The 17135-nt window shown below is 43.8% G+C and overlaps 1 protein-coding gene across 1 annotated transcript; it reads left to right on the forward strand.

The window, feature by feature from the left end:
- Positions 1–254: 254 nt before the first annotated feature.
- On the forward strand, positions 255–16885 carry cnga2b (cyclic nucleotide gated channel subunit alpha 2b). Its single transcript, XM_088320730.1, has 7 exons — positions 255–400; positions 7347–7513; positions 9350–9460; positions 10686–10862; positions 12511–12618; positions 12692–12798; positions 14740–16885. The coding sequence occupies exons 2-7, from the start codon at positions 7407–7409 to the stop codon at positions 16197–16199; spliced, it is 2070 nt and encodes a 689-aa protein (XP_088176856.1). The 5' UTR covers positions 255–400; positions 7347–7406; the 3' UTR covers positions 16200–16885.
- The last annotated feature ends 250 nt before the right edge of the window (positions 16886–17135 follow it).

Consider the following 17135-nt stretch of genomic DNA (forward strand, 5'->3'; position numbering starts at 1 on the left):
CGCAATTGGGCACGCTCGCAGCTTAGAGGGAACACTGTTTGAGGTGCTTCAAAATACATGATTTACAACAGATACTGGAGAAATTGGAATTTTGGCTCTGAAATTCTTCTGTTTGAATTCGACCATGAAAAAGACTGAAGAACCCTGCCTGGGGCTTTCTTCTTCTCTCTTTCCCCGCCTGACAAGTCTCGCCCCGCCCTGTGTTTATCACGTCTCCCGCCGACCTTCCTGCATCAGTGTCAAGTGGATGCTCTCCTGCACAAGAGGATGTTGTCAAATGATGTAACTTAACACTCCGTTGAGTTGTTTTGCTTGAACCGAGCGGAGACAGACTAGCTCAGCAGAGAGAGCGAGAGTCCAGTCGGCCTCGGGATGTTATCGGAATAACAAATTGCAGCAGGTAGGAACCGTTTCTACATGCTTCTGGGCAGGGTTGGGTAGGGTTACTTGAACTGGATTACTTTCAATGACTTTTGGATGACTTCAATACCAAATATGCTAATAAAAGACAAAAGAAACTGAATAGGAATAAAATGATGACTCACAACACGTGGTAAGCTTTCTCTCCTGGCTTTGATCGCTTTGATCTCCGGCAAAACGAACATAAAATCAGGGTTGGGAAGGGTTACTTTAACTGGATTACTTACTTTTGGATTACTCCAATACCAAATACGCAAATAAAAGACAAAAAAAACTAAATATGAATAAAATGATGACTCACAACACGCGGTAAGCTTTCTCTCCTGGCTTTGATCTCTTTGATCTCCGGCAAAACGAACATCAAATGCGACAGAAACAAAATGAAAATCAATCCAAACAGCTTGCCGACATCATTTTTGCCGTTCCGTGTATTCCGTTACTCCCCAAGCCTGGACAAAATGGAGTACTTTTATTCCTATTTAGTTTTTTTTGTCTTTTATTAGCATATTTGGTATGGGAGTAATCCAAAAGTCATTGAAAGTAATCCAGTTCAAGTAACCCTACCCAACCCTGCGTACAAAGTACGTTGATGATGCATTTTAAGACGTGTACAATGTACAAGAAAATCTGTATGGAAAAACGCAAATTTGTCAATGATGGGTAGCATCTGGTATACACCGACGATCACGAAACGGCAAATCAATCGAGTCAAACCAGTTTGCCGCGGTAGCCTCTATCTCGGGATCGTTTTTTTTCGTTGCAAACGAAGCGAGCGGTTTGATGCTACTGTGCGCATGCGTCTGCCGCCTCGGATTTCATGTGGTAGATGTGTAGTGAAAGGAAGTCCGTCTCTTTTTAGAGAACCGGCTTTTTCGGCTCAACTCATTAAAGAGAGCCGACTCTCAAACGGCTCACTCGCTTTGAGGCATTATATTACGAATGATGATGTTGTATAAAGAAGTTAAGAAAAAAGGAAGTATAAAAGGAGAAAATGATTACCAACAATAATTGAATGCAGAAAAGGAATTCATAAATTGAATAAGAAAATGTATTATTCTACTTTATTCTTTTTGCATGTACTTTTTCCTTCTACAGTGAACGTCCAAGCGACTTCATTTTTGAACTTTTTTATAATAAACCTCATTCATGTCGAGTAACTCAGTATCTCGCAACAAAATGTTAATTAACAATATATATATATATATATGATATCATGAACACATGTACAATATAACATGTTAAACTACATAAATAAACAAGCTTGAAAAAAAATGGTGTAAGATTATTTTGTAAGGGAAAATACAACAGTTTGTAAGGGCATGGAGCCCTAGAGCGTGACAGGTATGGTGATAATTTATTACGATTAAAGTTAGAATTGTACTTATTATCAATGGTAAAAACATAGTGAGCATTGAGATTAGACACGGCACTCAAGCAGATCAAGTAGTGACGAGTATCATTTAATCCGTCACGTTCACTTGAGTAAATTTTGGGACATTTTGTATTTCTTGGAGTGTTTTGAACCGCTAATCTTTTTCTTTTACTCAGGTAGATTCGCAAAAAATAAACTGTACTCTTACTCCACTTGTCATGATTACCGATCATTTGGCGGCAACTGCCTCGGACTCTGATTGGCTCCCTGTCCCTATTTAATCCCACTCCTATCCGTCCCCTGTTGTCAGTCCGTCTGTGAACCTCAGTTGAAGCTAGGTAAGCCTTTCTCGACCCTGACTCCCACCTGTCTGTCCCCCAGCTTTTGACCCCTTTTGTCCCCGACCACGTCTACTCTCCTTTCCTGGCTTACGACTCGCTTCTGACCCCGACCACATTTTTGCTCTCCTGTCCGCAATTTTGTAATCGCAAGACACTGCGGTTTAAGCCCTGTGTGAGCAGACCTGTCATAACAAAGCTCCCCAGAAGAGGGCGCAGTTTTCTTCAGTTTAAAAGCTCTCAACATGAATAACCCTCGTGTTGTCTTCATTTCAAGGACCATTTTTGTACTTTTTTTTATACAGTTTACGTGGAAATGTGAATTAAAACATTTAATTTGTCTGACCAATCTAGTAAGTTCCAACATTTAGCATGTTGTCATTGTGGCCTATGCAGTCCTTTGAGTTATTTTGTGATTAAGGCCTATACAATAAACGGGACTTCCATCCATCCATCCATTATCTGTACCGCTTATCCTCAGTAGGGTCGCGGGGGTGCTGGAGCCCATCCCAGCTATCTTCAGGCTTCAGTGGGAAAGGGACACCCTCAACTGCTTGCCGGCCAGTCCCAGGACACACGGGGACAGACAATTCACTTGCTCATTCCCACCTAAGTGTAACCGCGGTTCACCTGTCCCACCAAAGATCCACATTCACGCCGGACTGGATGATGAGGTTTTTATTACAGTTTCTGCAGATGAAATGAGTCACAACATTAGCTTCTCTGCTGGCTTTGATCTCTTTGATCTCGTTGGCAGCTCGCTCTGGGGACTGCCCAAAGCATATCAAAGAGCTTTCTTTTCAAATTACATAAAATACATTTTAGAATATCACAATACATTTTTACATCCATTTTAACAAGATACTTTTAACAAGAGATCGTATAATGTTGTTTTTTTAACGTTTACAATGAATTCAACATATTTTTCTTTAGTCTGAATTTGAACCAACATCATCCTTTTATATATATGAGAAAATAGAAATAAGAACAATAATGAGTATACAATTTACCTGCAGATGAAATGAGTCACAACATTAGCTTCTCTGCTGGCTTTGATCTCTTTGATCTCCATAAGGGGAATTAACATTTTAGCACAACAGAAACAAAACGAAAAAAAATCCAAACAGCTTGACAACATCAATCACATTACTGTGCATGCTGAGAGATTTGTCAGCTGTGGTTATAATGTTTAAAATTAACTCCTTTTATGGAGCACCAAAAGATGTGTCTTACCGTTGGCAGCTGGCTCTGTAGACTGCCAACAAAACCCCGCCTTCCGGTCACATGTCGAAAGCCAAAACAAACCCTACCCCATACCAGCAGGTGGCACTGTTGGACTCATCATTGCAGGACACTTACCAAAAACTATACACATATTTCAGCAGGAATTTCAATAAAACAAAAGTTATTACGGCGGCGCAGTGGTTAGCGCATGTGCGGCACAGTTCAAGTCATGGGAACCTCCTGCGTGGGTTCAAATCCAGCTCCAGACTTCCTGTGCGGAGTTTGTATGTTCTCCCCGTGCTTGCGTGGGTTTCCTCCGGGCACTTCAGTTTCCTCCCACATTCCAAAGACATGCATTTCAGGTGAATTGGCCGGTCCAAATTGTCCCCAGGTGTGAATGAGCGAGTGAGTTGTCTGTCCCCGTGTGCCCTGCGATTGGCTGGCAACCAGTTCAGGGTGTCCCCTGCCCACTGCCCGAGGATTGCTGGGATGGGCTCCAGCACCCCCGCGACCCTACTGAGGATAAGCGGTGCAGCTAATGAGATGAGATGGGAAAAGTTATTATTACACTCGTTACATAGGGACAATTTGGACCGGCCAATTAACCTGACATGCATGTTTTTGGAATGTGGGAGGAAACCCACGCAAGCACGGGGAGAACATGCAAACTCCACACAGGAAGTTCAATCTCATGACCTCAGAACTGTGCCGCCGTGCTACCCTTAAACAGGACTTGACTTGTGTTAATATAATAACATTCAAGGAGATTTTCCAGCACAGTAGTGGGTCATTTGGACCAAAGGACACCAGGAGGGTTAAGTACGCTCCCAAAAACAAAATCCATTACCAAAAAATCGAAAATCACATCGAAATCGCAACACAGGCCTGAGAAATTCGCAATTAGGTTCTATTCCCCAAATTTTGCAGGCTTACCGCATTCGAATGTCACGCTGACGCTCTTACGAGTCATTAAAGCGAAAGCCAGGTGACAGATTCACTCGGGCGGTCGGTTACCAAAGTGACATCCGACCCTGGGGAAAGACGCTCATTTGCCGGGGTTGTTTTCATTAATGATCCTTCCATTAGTCGCTCGGCAGTAACAATCCTCTAAAGTCGAAACGCTTCGCCGTCGACGTCTGCTTTTCCGTTTCAGGCTCCACGTGACCCCGACGCCGCCTAGGGAGCGCAACAATAGCCAGGCGCGACGACATGAAATGCGCGTTACTGAAAATCTTATTCGGTACAGTAACTTCAAGTCAGGGGCAGCACGGCGGCGCAGTGGTTAGCGCTTGTGCGGCACAGTTCATGTCATGGGAACCTGTCGTGGGTTCAAATCCAGCTCCAGACTTCCTGTGCGGAGTTTGTATGTTCTCCCCGTGCTTGCGTGGGTTTCCTCCGGGCACTCCGGTTTCCTCCCACATTCCAAAAAACATGCATTTCAGGTGAATTGGCCGGTCCAAATTGTCCCTAGGTGTGAATGAGCGAATGAGTTGTCTGTCCCCGTGTGCCCTGCGACTGGCTGGCAACCAGTTCAGGGTGTCCCCTGCCCACTGCCCGAAGATGGCTGGGATGGGCTCCAGCCCCCCCGCGACCCTACTGAGGATAAGCGGTACGGCTAATGAGATGAGAACTTCAAGTCAAGTCCCATTTATTTGTGACGCTCTTCATCTCAAAATGTCTCAAAGGACTGCACAGGTTACTATGAAACCCCTGATCTGAAACCGACATGCTAGCAAGGAAAAACTCCAAATCCTCAGCATGAGGACAATGAGAAACATTAAGAAGGGACCTCACAAGTGGTAATCCCCCTTCCAGGATCACCAGGGTGGAATAGATTTAGCATTACCAGCTCAGTAGCCTAGATGGTAGGGCGCCCGCTTTGAGACTGGGAGGTCGCTGGTTCGCGCCTCGGCCGAGTCATACCTAAGACTTATAACATTGGTAAAATGGCGGCGCCCTCTGTTGGCTGCGGCTGCATCTGCTCGCTACAACGGGTCAGGTGTATCGACATTTCGTTCTGTGTACATTGTTACAAAGAATGACAATACAAAGGAAATTATTATTATTATTATTATTATTGGGTAACAGTAAACAAAACAATATCAACATCATTAAAAAAAAACATAGGTAATATCGGTGTCTGAAACTCGTGAGAAAAAGTTAGCGGACACCAGGGCAGACGACTCTTAAAAGTTGCCTGCCCCATTTTTCACAACTTGAAACACAATAAGACTACTGATGGCAAAAAAAAAACATAGTTGCAAAGTATTAAGGGATTGATCATCAGAATATATAACAGAACAATACTTTCAAATCTACTCATAACATTCATTGCATGTACCGTAAATTCCGAACTATAAGCCGCTACTTTTTTCCCCAAAAGTTCAGCCCTGCGGCTTATTCAGTGAAGCGGCCAATTTATGGAACTTTTCAATCGGCCACCAGCGGCACTGGAGTATAAAAGGTCAAATTAAGACCAGTAGAATATGTGCTCCAAGAAAGACGTTTAGCATTCCGGACGCTAACGTGTAGCCACCCGGAGCTACCCGGCTTCAGCATCGCTATACAGAGACACGAAAGCCTACGGGAATCGGAGAGGAGACGTACTCTCTAACACGAGGTGGTGTATCCCTGGACACAAAGAAAAAGATTTCCATCTGCCGCGGGGATGTCGAACTTTTGGACTAGCGTGGTGACGTCATCCCCTCCGCTACAAGCACCCCTAGGGCATCATGTTCATCTGTTAATAAACAACGGGGTAGACTGCTGGAAGTGTGAATTTCCCTACGGGGATGAATAAGGTATCTATCTAGCTATCTATCTAAGCATACATTGTCTGTAAAGTAAAGGCACGTTCTGATAGTGAGGGAGAAGCTATTGATGGCGATAGATATGAGGAGAAAATTGTGGACGATCTTCCATGAATTTCACAATTACGGGATGCTATTTTCTAACAGGCACATTAGATACATTGCGAGCGTGTTGGTACCTTTCAAAGGCACGGTTTGGGATGAAAAGTTATATTATTATTATTAAAGCTTTGAAAACAATCTCGGTGTACCGTCTTTCTTCGTAAATATGTGTAACCATATATAATATGTATTTGCAACTGTATATTTTTGTAATGTACTTGTTTTAGAGATTTATTCTGTTATGTGTTCTACGGACGAATCAAAAAGAAGAGGCGGAGCAAACGCGGGCTGATGGGAAGTGTGGTAAAGCTGAGTTACCGGTAGATCTGGCTGTTGTCGCAGCGGACAATAGTGGATATTTATTTTTCCCACCCTTAACTTTGGAAATATACATTTTGTTTCTTTGGATTACTTTTAACGGGACCCGGACTTTACAAGTCTGCATCATACTTTGATTACGGGTATGATTTTCCATCTCTGATGCCATGTGTGGGCAGCACGGCAGCGCAGTGGTTTGTGCTTGTGCGGCACAGTTCATGTCATGGGAACCTGTCGTGGGTTCAAATCCAGCTCCAGACTTCCTGTGCGGAGTTTGAATGTTCTCCCCGTGCTTGCGTGGGTTTCCTCCGGGCACTCCGGTTTCCTCCCACGTTCCAAAAACATGAATTTCAGGTGGATTGGACGGTCCAAATTGTCCCTAGGTGTGAATGAGCGAACGAGTTGTCTGTCCCTGTGTGCCCTGCGATTGGCTGGCAACCAGTTCAGGGTGTCCCCTGCCCACTGCCCAGAGATGGCTGGGATGGGCTCCAGCCCCCCCGTGACCCTAATGAGGATAAGCGGTACGGCTGATGAGATGAGATGAGATGCCGGTAACGGATAATGAATAATAAATAAAATTATTCATGCCACGAGTGTAATTTTTATGTCAGTCATTTATCCCGCGAGATTAGTTTTCTACCATGTGGCCCCCGAGCTAAAATGAGTTTAACCCCCCTGCTATAAATAATAGAATTGGAGTATTTTATCTAATTGATCAACCGAAGAATTGATACATAATAACGGGATTATCATTTTTTGCAGCCTTGCTGGAGTCCAGGGGCCAAAACTAGAGGGCCCCGGTGCATTTTGGCCCCGGCAGGGATGAAGATGACCGGCCACACTCCCGAAAGAGATCGGTCGCCGCATAATCTTTCGGTCAAGACCAACTACGAGGACGACTTTGAGAGAGCGGACAGCATCCTGAGCAGGTCCACATATTTCTAAACTCCATCCATCCATTATCTGCACCGCTTATCCCCAGTAGGGTCGCGGGGGTGCTGGAGCCCATCCCAGCAATCATCGGGCAGTGGGCAGGGGACACACCCTCAACTGCTTGCCAGCCAATCGCAAGGCACACAGGGACAGACAATTCACTCTCTCATTCACACCTAGGGACAATTTGTCTCCAGTAAGATTTCCCCAAGGCTAATGTCAGTAGGACATCACTCCATTCATCTATGGCACAGGTGTCAACCAGGCGGCTCGCGGGCCAGATCAGGCCCGCTAAGGGATTGAATCCGGCCCGCGAGACAACACTCAGAGAAGCGCAAGAGAAAAACAAGCTGCAGGTTGAAATATGTCAACTTGATGTTGCCAAAGCCAGGTGCCGCAAACAAAGACACTGTACTTGTATTTATTTCTCTCTTTCTCTCTCTCTCTCTTCCACCCAATTTCTCCCACTCTGTCTCTTTCTCTCTCTGCGTCTTTTAACCTCTTTTGCTCTAACTTCCTTTTTTCCTTTTCTCTCTCTCTCTCTTCATACCCTTTGTGCACTTTTTCTCTTTTCTCTCCTGTCTTTCTATTTCTCTTTGGATTTCTTTCTCCCTCTCTATTTCTTTCCCCCCCTCTCACAACTTTTTATCTTTTGTTTCTCACGCTCTCTCCCTCTCTCGCTTTTTCTTTCTTTGTCCCGCCCTCTCCCCCCTTTCCCTCCCTCTTTCTCTTATTTCTTTATCTCTTTTTCTTTCTCTTTAATCTACAGAATGCTTGTTCTATCGTGTGGCTCCCGAGTTAAAATGAGTTTTACACCCCTGATCCACGGGATCATTTACTGTTTAAATTTGTAACAATTTGGCTTAAGGGCTGCCCTTTTTTTGACAGGAATAATGGCAAAAAACTCATGCTATGCCCAGAATATTCTGTAATAAAACCTTGGAGAGAACTGCTCATCTCCAGCTCTTATTAATATTTTACTATCAGTTTATGGAAGACCCTTTTTGTATAAGAATAATGGCAAATCACCTCAGTTTTTGCATTTGTGAATTCCTACAGCCATTACCTGTAGGTCATTTATGCCCAGAATTTTCTGTAATAAAACCTGAGAAAAAACTGCTCATTTCAAGCTTTTATTAATAATTATAATCAGTTTTTGGACGGCCCTTTTTGTATAAGAATGACGGCAAACCACATCAGTTTTTGCATTTGTGAAGGCCTACAGCCATTACCTGTAGTTCATTTATGCCCAGAATTTTCTGTAATAAAACCTTAGAAGAAACTGCTCATTTTCAGCTTTTATTAATAATTTACAATCAGTTTATGGACAGCCATTTTTTATAAGAATAATGGCAAACTACCTCAGTCTTTGCATTTTTGAATTCCTACAGCTATTACCTGTAGTTCATTTATTCCCAGAATCTTCTGTAATAAAACCTCATTTTCAGCTTTTCTTATTAATTTACAATCAGTTTATGGACGGCCATTTTTGTATGAGAATAATTGCAAGCCACATCCCTCTTTTTATTAGTGAATTCCTACAGCCATCAGCTGTAGGTCACTTATGCCCAGAATATTCTGTAATAAAACCATAAAAGAAGCTGTGCATCTCCAGTTCTTAATAATTATTTCGAATCAGTTTTTGGACGGCCCTTTTTGTAGATTAATAATTCTCGTTCTTCTTGTTCTCTCATCTCATAACTCGGATACAAAAACAAACACACGGAGGGCAAAAACAGCCTTCACCAATTTCATCTAAAGGACTGCGGTACAACTTTAGGCAGCTCATATTTGAAAACAGTCACCAAAATGTGGTCCCCGTTTCATTTCAGGGTCCCTTCCATTTGCGATGACACGTCCTCGGAGCTCCAGAGGGTCGCTGCTCTCGACCCTCACGGCAGACACTCCAGGAACTCTTTTGAAAGGATCGGTGCTGTTTCAAGGTGCATAAGTAATGGTCGGGGGGCCACGATTGATCCATTCTATTTGGGAATATGGCCCACTCATTTAGCTTATTACATACCGTAAATTCTGGACAACAGAGCCCACCTGATTAAAAGACACATGTGCAAGTTAAAGAAAAAATTCACATTTAATTTTGTACAAGCCGCACCATATTATAAGCCGCAGGAACACATTCAAATCCTTTTCTTAGATTTAAAAAAATAAAGATCCGCGGGGAAATGTCTAATACACATGTGTCAAACAGGCGGCCCGCGGGCCAGATCAGGCCCGCTAATGGATTGAATCTGGCCCGCGATACACCACTCAAAGAAGCGCAAGAGAAAAACGAGCTGCAGGTTGAAATATGTCAACTTGATGTTGCCAAAGCCAGGTGCTTCGAACAAAGACACTGTACTTGTATTTCTCTCTCTCTCTCTGTCTCTCTCTCTTTCTTTCTTTTCCACCCCTTTTCTCCCACTCTCTGTCTCTGTCTCTTTCACTCTCTGTGTCTCTATTTTTTTCTTCCTTTGTTGCTCTTTGTCTCTTTCTCTCTCTGTGTCTTTTTAACTTATTTTGCTCTAACTTCCTTTTTTCCTTTTCTTACTTTTCTCTTTCTCTCTTCCTACCCTTCGCACTTTTTCTCTTTTCTCTCCTTGTGTCTTTCTAGTTCTCTTTGGATTTCTTTACTCCTCTCCCTTTCTTTTCCCCCTCTCTCACGACTTTTTATCTTATGTTTCTCCCGCCCTCTTTCTTTGTCCCGCCCTCTTTCTCTTTTTTCTTTATCTCTTTTTCTTTCTCTTTATTCTACTAGTCCGGCCCCCGACAGAATGTTTGTTCTATCGTGTGGCCCCCCGAGTTAAAATGAGTTTGACACCCATGGTCTAATACAATAAAGTAACACATTGTACTGTGATTAGTATTGATGCTAAGCTATAAGGGTAATCTTAAGCCTTCCCATCCTTTGCAGAAATGTGAACGAGATGATTCCAAGTATTGCTACTATTACATAAAAAAATCATTATACATAAATGTTTGGAATCTAACAAGTATTTCGGCTGATTTTTTATTTTAATGTGGCAGCAGGAGAGTAACAAGGTTGCAGTTTGCGTACCTCTGATATATAGTGTCAAATATTACTCATTAAATTAGTTAGCATCTTTGTAGTCTTAGTGAAAGACAATGTTGTTACTACATTTTTTAAAAAATTATCTTACCCTACGCTAGACTGGTGAGCCTGGTGGTGAGACTGCGGGAGTGGGCTCACAGGAGTCTGGTCCAGGAGCAGGAGAGACCAGACTCCTTCCTGGAACGCTTCAGAGGGCCGGAGCTGCCGACCGCTCCCAGCCGTGTGAGCAACACCCACACCGATGCCAATGGCAACCAGGCCAAAGGTGTTCTGAGGTACGGCCGGATGACATGATTGACCAAAATAGTCGCTTGTTAGTTTGTCCTGGCAACAAGTGCTGGGTCTAAAACGACCACTGGAGTGTGGGAGAGCTAAGAAAATATTGGCTAACCGTAGGAGGAAATTCAGGCAAAGACTTGTTTTGTATTTTTACAACTGCAGTTGGAGAAGGACCGAAAGGAGCGGATAATTTACTCGCTGGCCAAACTCCTTCTGCCTTTCCCCCAGCCTGCCTTTGTGTTTTATTAAGATCACAAGACAAAAGATCAAAGATCATCCCCCTCCCCCCCGGAAAGTTACCAACACCTTCAAACACTTAAGAGACGCCAAAAGGAACATCAAACTGATTAGAAATACACACCTTGAGCAAATACCTTTAAGCCTACTTTACACGAGTCAAGGGGGTTCCAGATTTCTTGCTGATAGATTGACAGTAGGTGGTGCAGGAGCCCCCCCATACAAAAAATAGGGTCCTTCTGTATGACAATTTTACTTTAACTTGTCAGCTTAGTATATTAGACGACAATAGTCGTTCGTTATTTTGTCCTGGCAATAGGTTTAGGGGGAATATCTCCATGAAGAGAAATTCAGCACCATACGTGTATTCAGTTGTACTTTTTCATGTAAATATAAACATGCCGACCCTTCAAATCAGGTTGCTAAAGGATTGAGGGTTTTAGGTGACAATGTGTTACAGGCGTATTCAGTTCTTGAAGGGGCATTGTAATATATGATCTGCATTTAATAAGTAGAGAAATAAAATTTCATTAATTATAGTACTCGTTAACGAAAAAAGTAATTTTGTTCCAGGAACTCGTTCCTTTGTAACACCTTGGTCCAGACTGCTTGTTAGTTTTTCCAGACAACAAGTTGAGGGTGTTCCTTATTTCTTGCCAAGATCAGTGGCAACCATAGAGTGACACAAGGTGGTGCTGGAGCCCCCCACTCCAAAATAGAAAGTCATATTGTAGAATGTTCCTTTTTTAGCTTGTTAGCTTAGCACAACTAGTTTGGTCCTGGTAACGAGTCCTGGGTGTTCCCGATTTCTTACTGGGGTGAATGGCGAGCATTGATGATAACGACGTGGCACCGGAGCCAACTGTACCAAAAAAAGTGTCCTTTTGTAGAATAACTTTTCTTTGGCTTGTTAGCTTAGCTTAGCATATGAAACTACCATACAAGAGTTAATTTGTCCCAGTAACGACACTATGGTATTGCCAATTCCCTGCTGGGATCAGTGGCAACCATAGAGTGACACTAGATAGTGCTAGAGCCCACCACACCAAAATAAAAGCTTGTTAGCTTAGCACGACTAGTTCGGTCCTGGTAACGAGTCCAGGGTGTTCCCAATTTCTTCCTGTGGTGAGCATTGATGATAACGAGGGGGTATCTGAGCCACCCATACCATCTTGGATAACTTTTCTTTAGCTTGTTAGCTTAGCATATAAAACTACCGTACAAGAGTTAGTTTGTCCAAGTAACGACACCATGGTGTTGCAAATTCCCTGCTGGGATTAGCGTAGATGGACACTAAGTTCTGCAGGATTCCCCACAGCAAAAAAGTGTCCTTTTGTAGAATATATTTCCTTTAGCTTGTTAGCTTAGCATAGTCAACAGACCATTGATCATGCAATTTGTCCTAAGGAAAAAATGGGAGGTTTTTGTGGTGTCCCCGTCCGACGACGCCTACTACCGCTGGTTATTCGTCATCGCCGCAGCGGTCCTCTACAACTGGTTCCTCGTTGTGGCGAGGTAAAACACGCAACTGAGGGACGGAAACAGGACGGTCGCACCGCAGTGAATGGTTTTCTGTTCGATTCTGCAGGGCGTGTTTCGATAGACTGCAGGTGTCCAATTACGTCTGCTGGCTGGTGCTGGACTACCTGGCCGACACGGTTTACGTCATGGACACGTGTGTGAGGCTCCGCACAGGTGATGTCTTTAAAATGAACTGAAACTGAAATGATTGAAGCTCTTTTCTCAATAATCTTTAACCCTTGCCCAAAAAAAAAATCACTGGGCTGACGTTCTTCAAAGAGGGATAGACTAAAACAATATCAACCTGTTTTGTGATCTCTGTGCTACTTCCTTTTGGTTATGTAACACTGGGTACGTTTGCATGCAGGAAATATTCCGATTAGAAACAGTATTTCCAGTATTTCAATGATGTAAAGTCATGTAAACATGCACAATAATCTTGAAAACCTCCTAATAGGGCCTGGCGTCCACATACATGGACATGTTGAGGTTTTTGAGTTTTTCCTTGCCCTCGTGTAGGTTTTAGATCAGGGGATGGTGTCATAATAGTCTGTAATAATAGTCTGTGGTTTGCAATAACCCGTGCAGCCCTTTGAGACTCTTTGTGATTAAGGGCGTCACAAATAAAAATGACTTGACTTGACATAAATGCACATTAAACAAGAAGCTCAGGTCTTAGGAGGTTAACAACTTTACTTTAGCTCGTTAGCTAATAGTCGCTCTTTATTTCACGACCACAAGATATCCAAAAGCAACGGTTGGGTTAGTCCTTTACTTTTCCAATTACCGTAAGTCGCACCTGATTATAAGCCGCACCCACCGCATTTCGGGAGGAAATCTGACTTGGTACATACACAAGCCGCACCAGTATATTAGCCGCATGCGCCCACCTTGAATAATGGATGTTTTTTGAAATGAACAATGATGTTATCGGGGGATTTTGTATAAGTTTATATATATTCTTTATCGCTCGTCCACTATCTATTATTAGTCAAATCATGATGCATTACGAAGCCAATGGGCCGAGACGCTTGCTCCCAGTCAAGGAACCGAGTCAAGGTTCTACCCTAAAGGCCGAGAAACTAGCGGTGCTATTGCATCGTTCCCGGTGGTACTGCAATACCGGGCCGATACATGGAGTGAACAGAGCAAGCTACTTATCATTTGATGCAGACCTGCAGAGTCCAGGTACCCGTTGAAAGTAATCCAAGGAAAAAAAAAGTGTATATTTCCAAAGGTAAGGGTGGGAAAAATATATATCCACTATTGTCTCCTGCGTTCACAAACACTCACCTTTACATGTCCCCAGTTCCCATCAGCCCGCGTTTACTCCGCCCCTTCTTTCCTATTCCCTCGTGAAAATCAGCATAAGTGTCTCAAATAAATACAAATTAATACATTACAAAAATATACAGCTGCAAATACATATTATACATGGTTACACATATTTACAAAGAAAGACGGTACACCGAGTTTTCAAAGCTTTAAGAATAATAATAATATAACTTTCATCCCAAACCGTGCCTTTGAAAGGTACCAACACGCTACTATCAACACGCACGCAACGAATCTGTTAAAGAAGCATACCGTAATTGTTAAATTCACGGTACACCGTCCTCATCTTCCTCTCTATAATTGTCGCTATAAATGGCATCTCCTCGCCATCTGAAAGAACCTTCAGTTATTGCATAATCTGAGTTGAAGTCTTCCTCGTCATAAGCGGCCGTTAGAAAAATTACATAAATTGGCCGCTTCACCGGATGAGCCGAAGGTCTGAACATTTGGGAAAAAAGTAGCGGCTTATAGTCCGGAATTTACGGTACTTGTGCAAGTATACGCAAGTATGCGGTCTTTACCGGGCTTAAACTTCCCAAAGGTTTCCATAACTTGCAAATACATGTAGAAACAGGTAAAGAAAACACAGCAGCGACCCTGAGCTTAAGTCATTTGTATCCAGGGGTTATAAATCTAGGCTCAGAAGGGTAAAAACCTCACTGGTTAGTCATAAATACATCAGAATCCCACAACGATAAAGCCCTACTGTGGTAAAGTTTTCACTTCTTTGACTTAGAAAAGCTATTTCCATAAAGGGCTTGAACAAAATTTTCTTCCCAGGCTTCTTGGAGCAAGGCCTCCTGGTGAAAGACCATGCCAAACTCAGAGACAGCTACATGCGGACATTACAGTTCAAACTGGACGTGGTGTCCATCCTGCCCACTGACCTGGCCTATTTCTACACCGGCATCCACACGCCTGAACTGAGGTTCAACCGCCTGCTGCGCTTCCCACGGATGTTCGAGTTCTTTGACCGTACAGAGACTCGCACCAACTACCCCAACATCTTCCGCATCTGCAACTTGGTGCTTTACATCTTGGTCATCATCCATTGGAATGCTTGCATCTACTACGCCATATCCAAGTCTTTAGGTTTGGGTTCTGACTCTTGGGTGTTCCCCAACATCTCAAAACCAGAGTATTCCTCTTTAACTCGGAGTTACGTGTACTGTCTTTACTGGTCTACCCTCACGCTCACCACCATCGGAGAAATGCCGGCGCCGGTGCGAGACGAAGAGTACGTCTTTGTGGTTTTTGACTTTCTGGTGGGCGTCCTGATCTTCGCCACCATCGTGGGAAACGTTGGCTCCATGATCGCCAACATGAACGCCACCCGTGCCGAGTTCCAGGCTCGGATCGACGCCATCAAACACTACATGCACTTCCGCAAAGTCAGCAGAGAGTTGGAGACTCGTGTCATCAAGTGGTTCGACTACCTCTGGACCAACAAGAAAGCTGTGGACGAGCAGGAGGTGCTCAAGAACCTGCCCAACAAGCTGCGAGCAGAGATTGCCATTAACGTCCATCTGGAGACCTTGAAGAAAGTTCGCATCTTTCAAGACTGCGAGGCCGGGCTGCTGGTGGAGCTGGTCCTCAAACTGCGACCGCAGGTCTTCAGTCCCGGAGACTACATCTGCAGGAAAGGCGACATCGGGAAGGAGATGTACATCATCAAAGAGGGGAAACTGGCTGTGGTGGGTGACGACGGGATGACGCAGTACGCCCTCCTCGTCGCTGGCAGCTGCTTTGGAGAAATCAGCATTTTGAATATCAAAGGGAGCAAAATGGGCAACCGCCGCACCGCCAACATTCGCAGTCTGGGTTACTCGGATCTCTTCTGCCTCTCGAAGGACGACTTGATGGAGGCCGTGACCGAGTACCCGGACGCTAGGACGGTCCTGGAGGAGAGGGGCCGCGAGATCCTCATCAAAGAGGGCATGCTGGACCACAGCGCCGAGGGCGGAGGCTTGCAGAGGGAAGACACAGAAGAGAAGGTGGAGAGGTTGGAGTGTTCCCTGGACAGCCTCCAAACTCGCTTTTCGCGTCTCCTTTGCGAATACTCGCACACTCAGCAGAGGCTGAAGCAACGCATCACGCTGCTGGAGCGTCTCATGAATCAAACGGATTGCGGGGCCGAGGCCACACAGGAAGTCAGCGCCCCTTCGGAGTCCACCTCCGGCGACACTCTATCGTTGCCACTTGTCCGTACGGGTAGTTTGGGGAATTCAAAACTGTCTTGAATTGCCAGTGCTCTCACGACTTTACCCTAGTACGGGGTGGACACATTTTTGAGAAGCAGGCCACAGTCAGTGTAAAAATTGGGCGGCGTGGCCAGGACAGGATGAAAAAAATGAACAATTGCTTTTGTTTTTGTGTGTCTGCTAATACAGACTCTAAAACTGATACCTTGGCAATGCATTCAGTAAAAATGGATCCTATTTTTCTAATACGTATTTCATGATTAATGGATCCCTTAACCACCTAGGTTGTCTTGACACAACGTTCTGTGGCATGTGCCTGGGTATGTACAGCCAGGCTGGTTTTTGAGGTTGGCTCCCCTACATTAAATAGTTAATACCGGTTTCCATGGTTACCAGAAGCCTGATCTGATTTGGATACAGCACTTTCATCATCTGGTCAATTTTGTAGTCAACACAGAGATGAGCCCCACCTTGTATTCATGGATAATTACATAGACATTTATATGTACATGCTGTATTTCATTCCATATTTGTTTTATAAATCAAAATGGTTTTAAAACACTAAGAATTAAAGCAAAGAATGTTATTGAAAACTCAAATTGATAATATGAATTAAAACTCATTGTCCTTTGCATTGAGTTTGATAAAAATCTATCTATCTATCTATCCTGGTCATATCCCTCGAGAGGGATGACCGACAGCAAGACAAACACATACAAAAAAAATTTTTTTTTAAAAAAAAAGGGAAAAAGTAGCAAAAACATTCACAAAATTTTGTGGACCATGGCCAACCCAAATGCCCAAACACCCAAACAAGTGAAGCACCTTGGCATCCAAGTTGGTCATGCTTTCATTCCTCCAGATGAAACAGGACACAAGAATGCGGGCATGTCACTGGGTCAAGGTGACACAACACACTCTTCTGTTCAACAGCAGGGCCCGACAGCTTTCACTGGTTTACCCCTGCCGCATCAT

Source organism: Urocampus carinirostris, chromosome 17 (assembly GCF_059441175.1).
Source record: "Urocampus carinirostris isolate Australia breed hairy pipefish chromosome 17, RoL_Ucar_1.0, whole genome shotgun sequence".
Taxonomy (NCBI): domain Eukaryota; kingdom Metazoa; phylum Chordata; class Actinopteri; order Syngnathiformes; family Syngnathidae; genus Urocampus; species Urocampus carinirostris.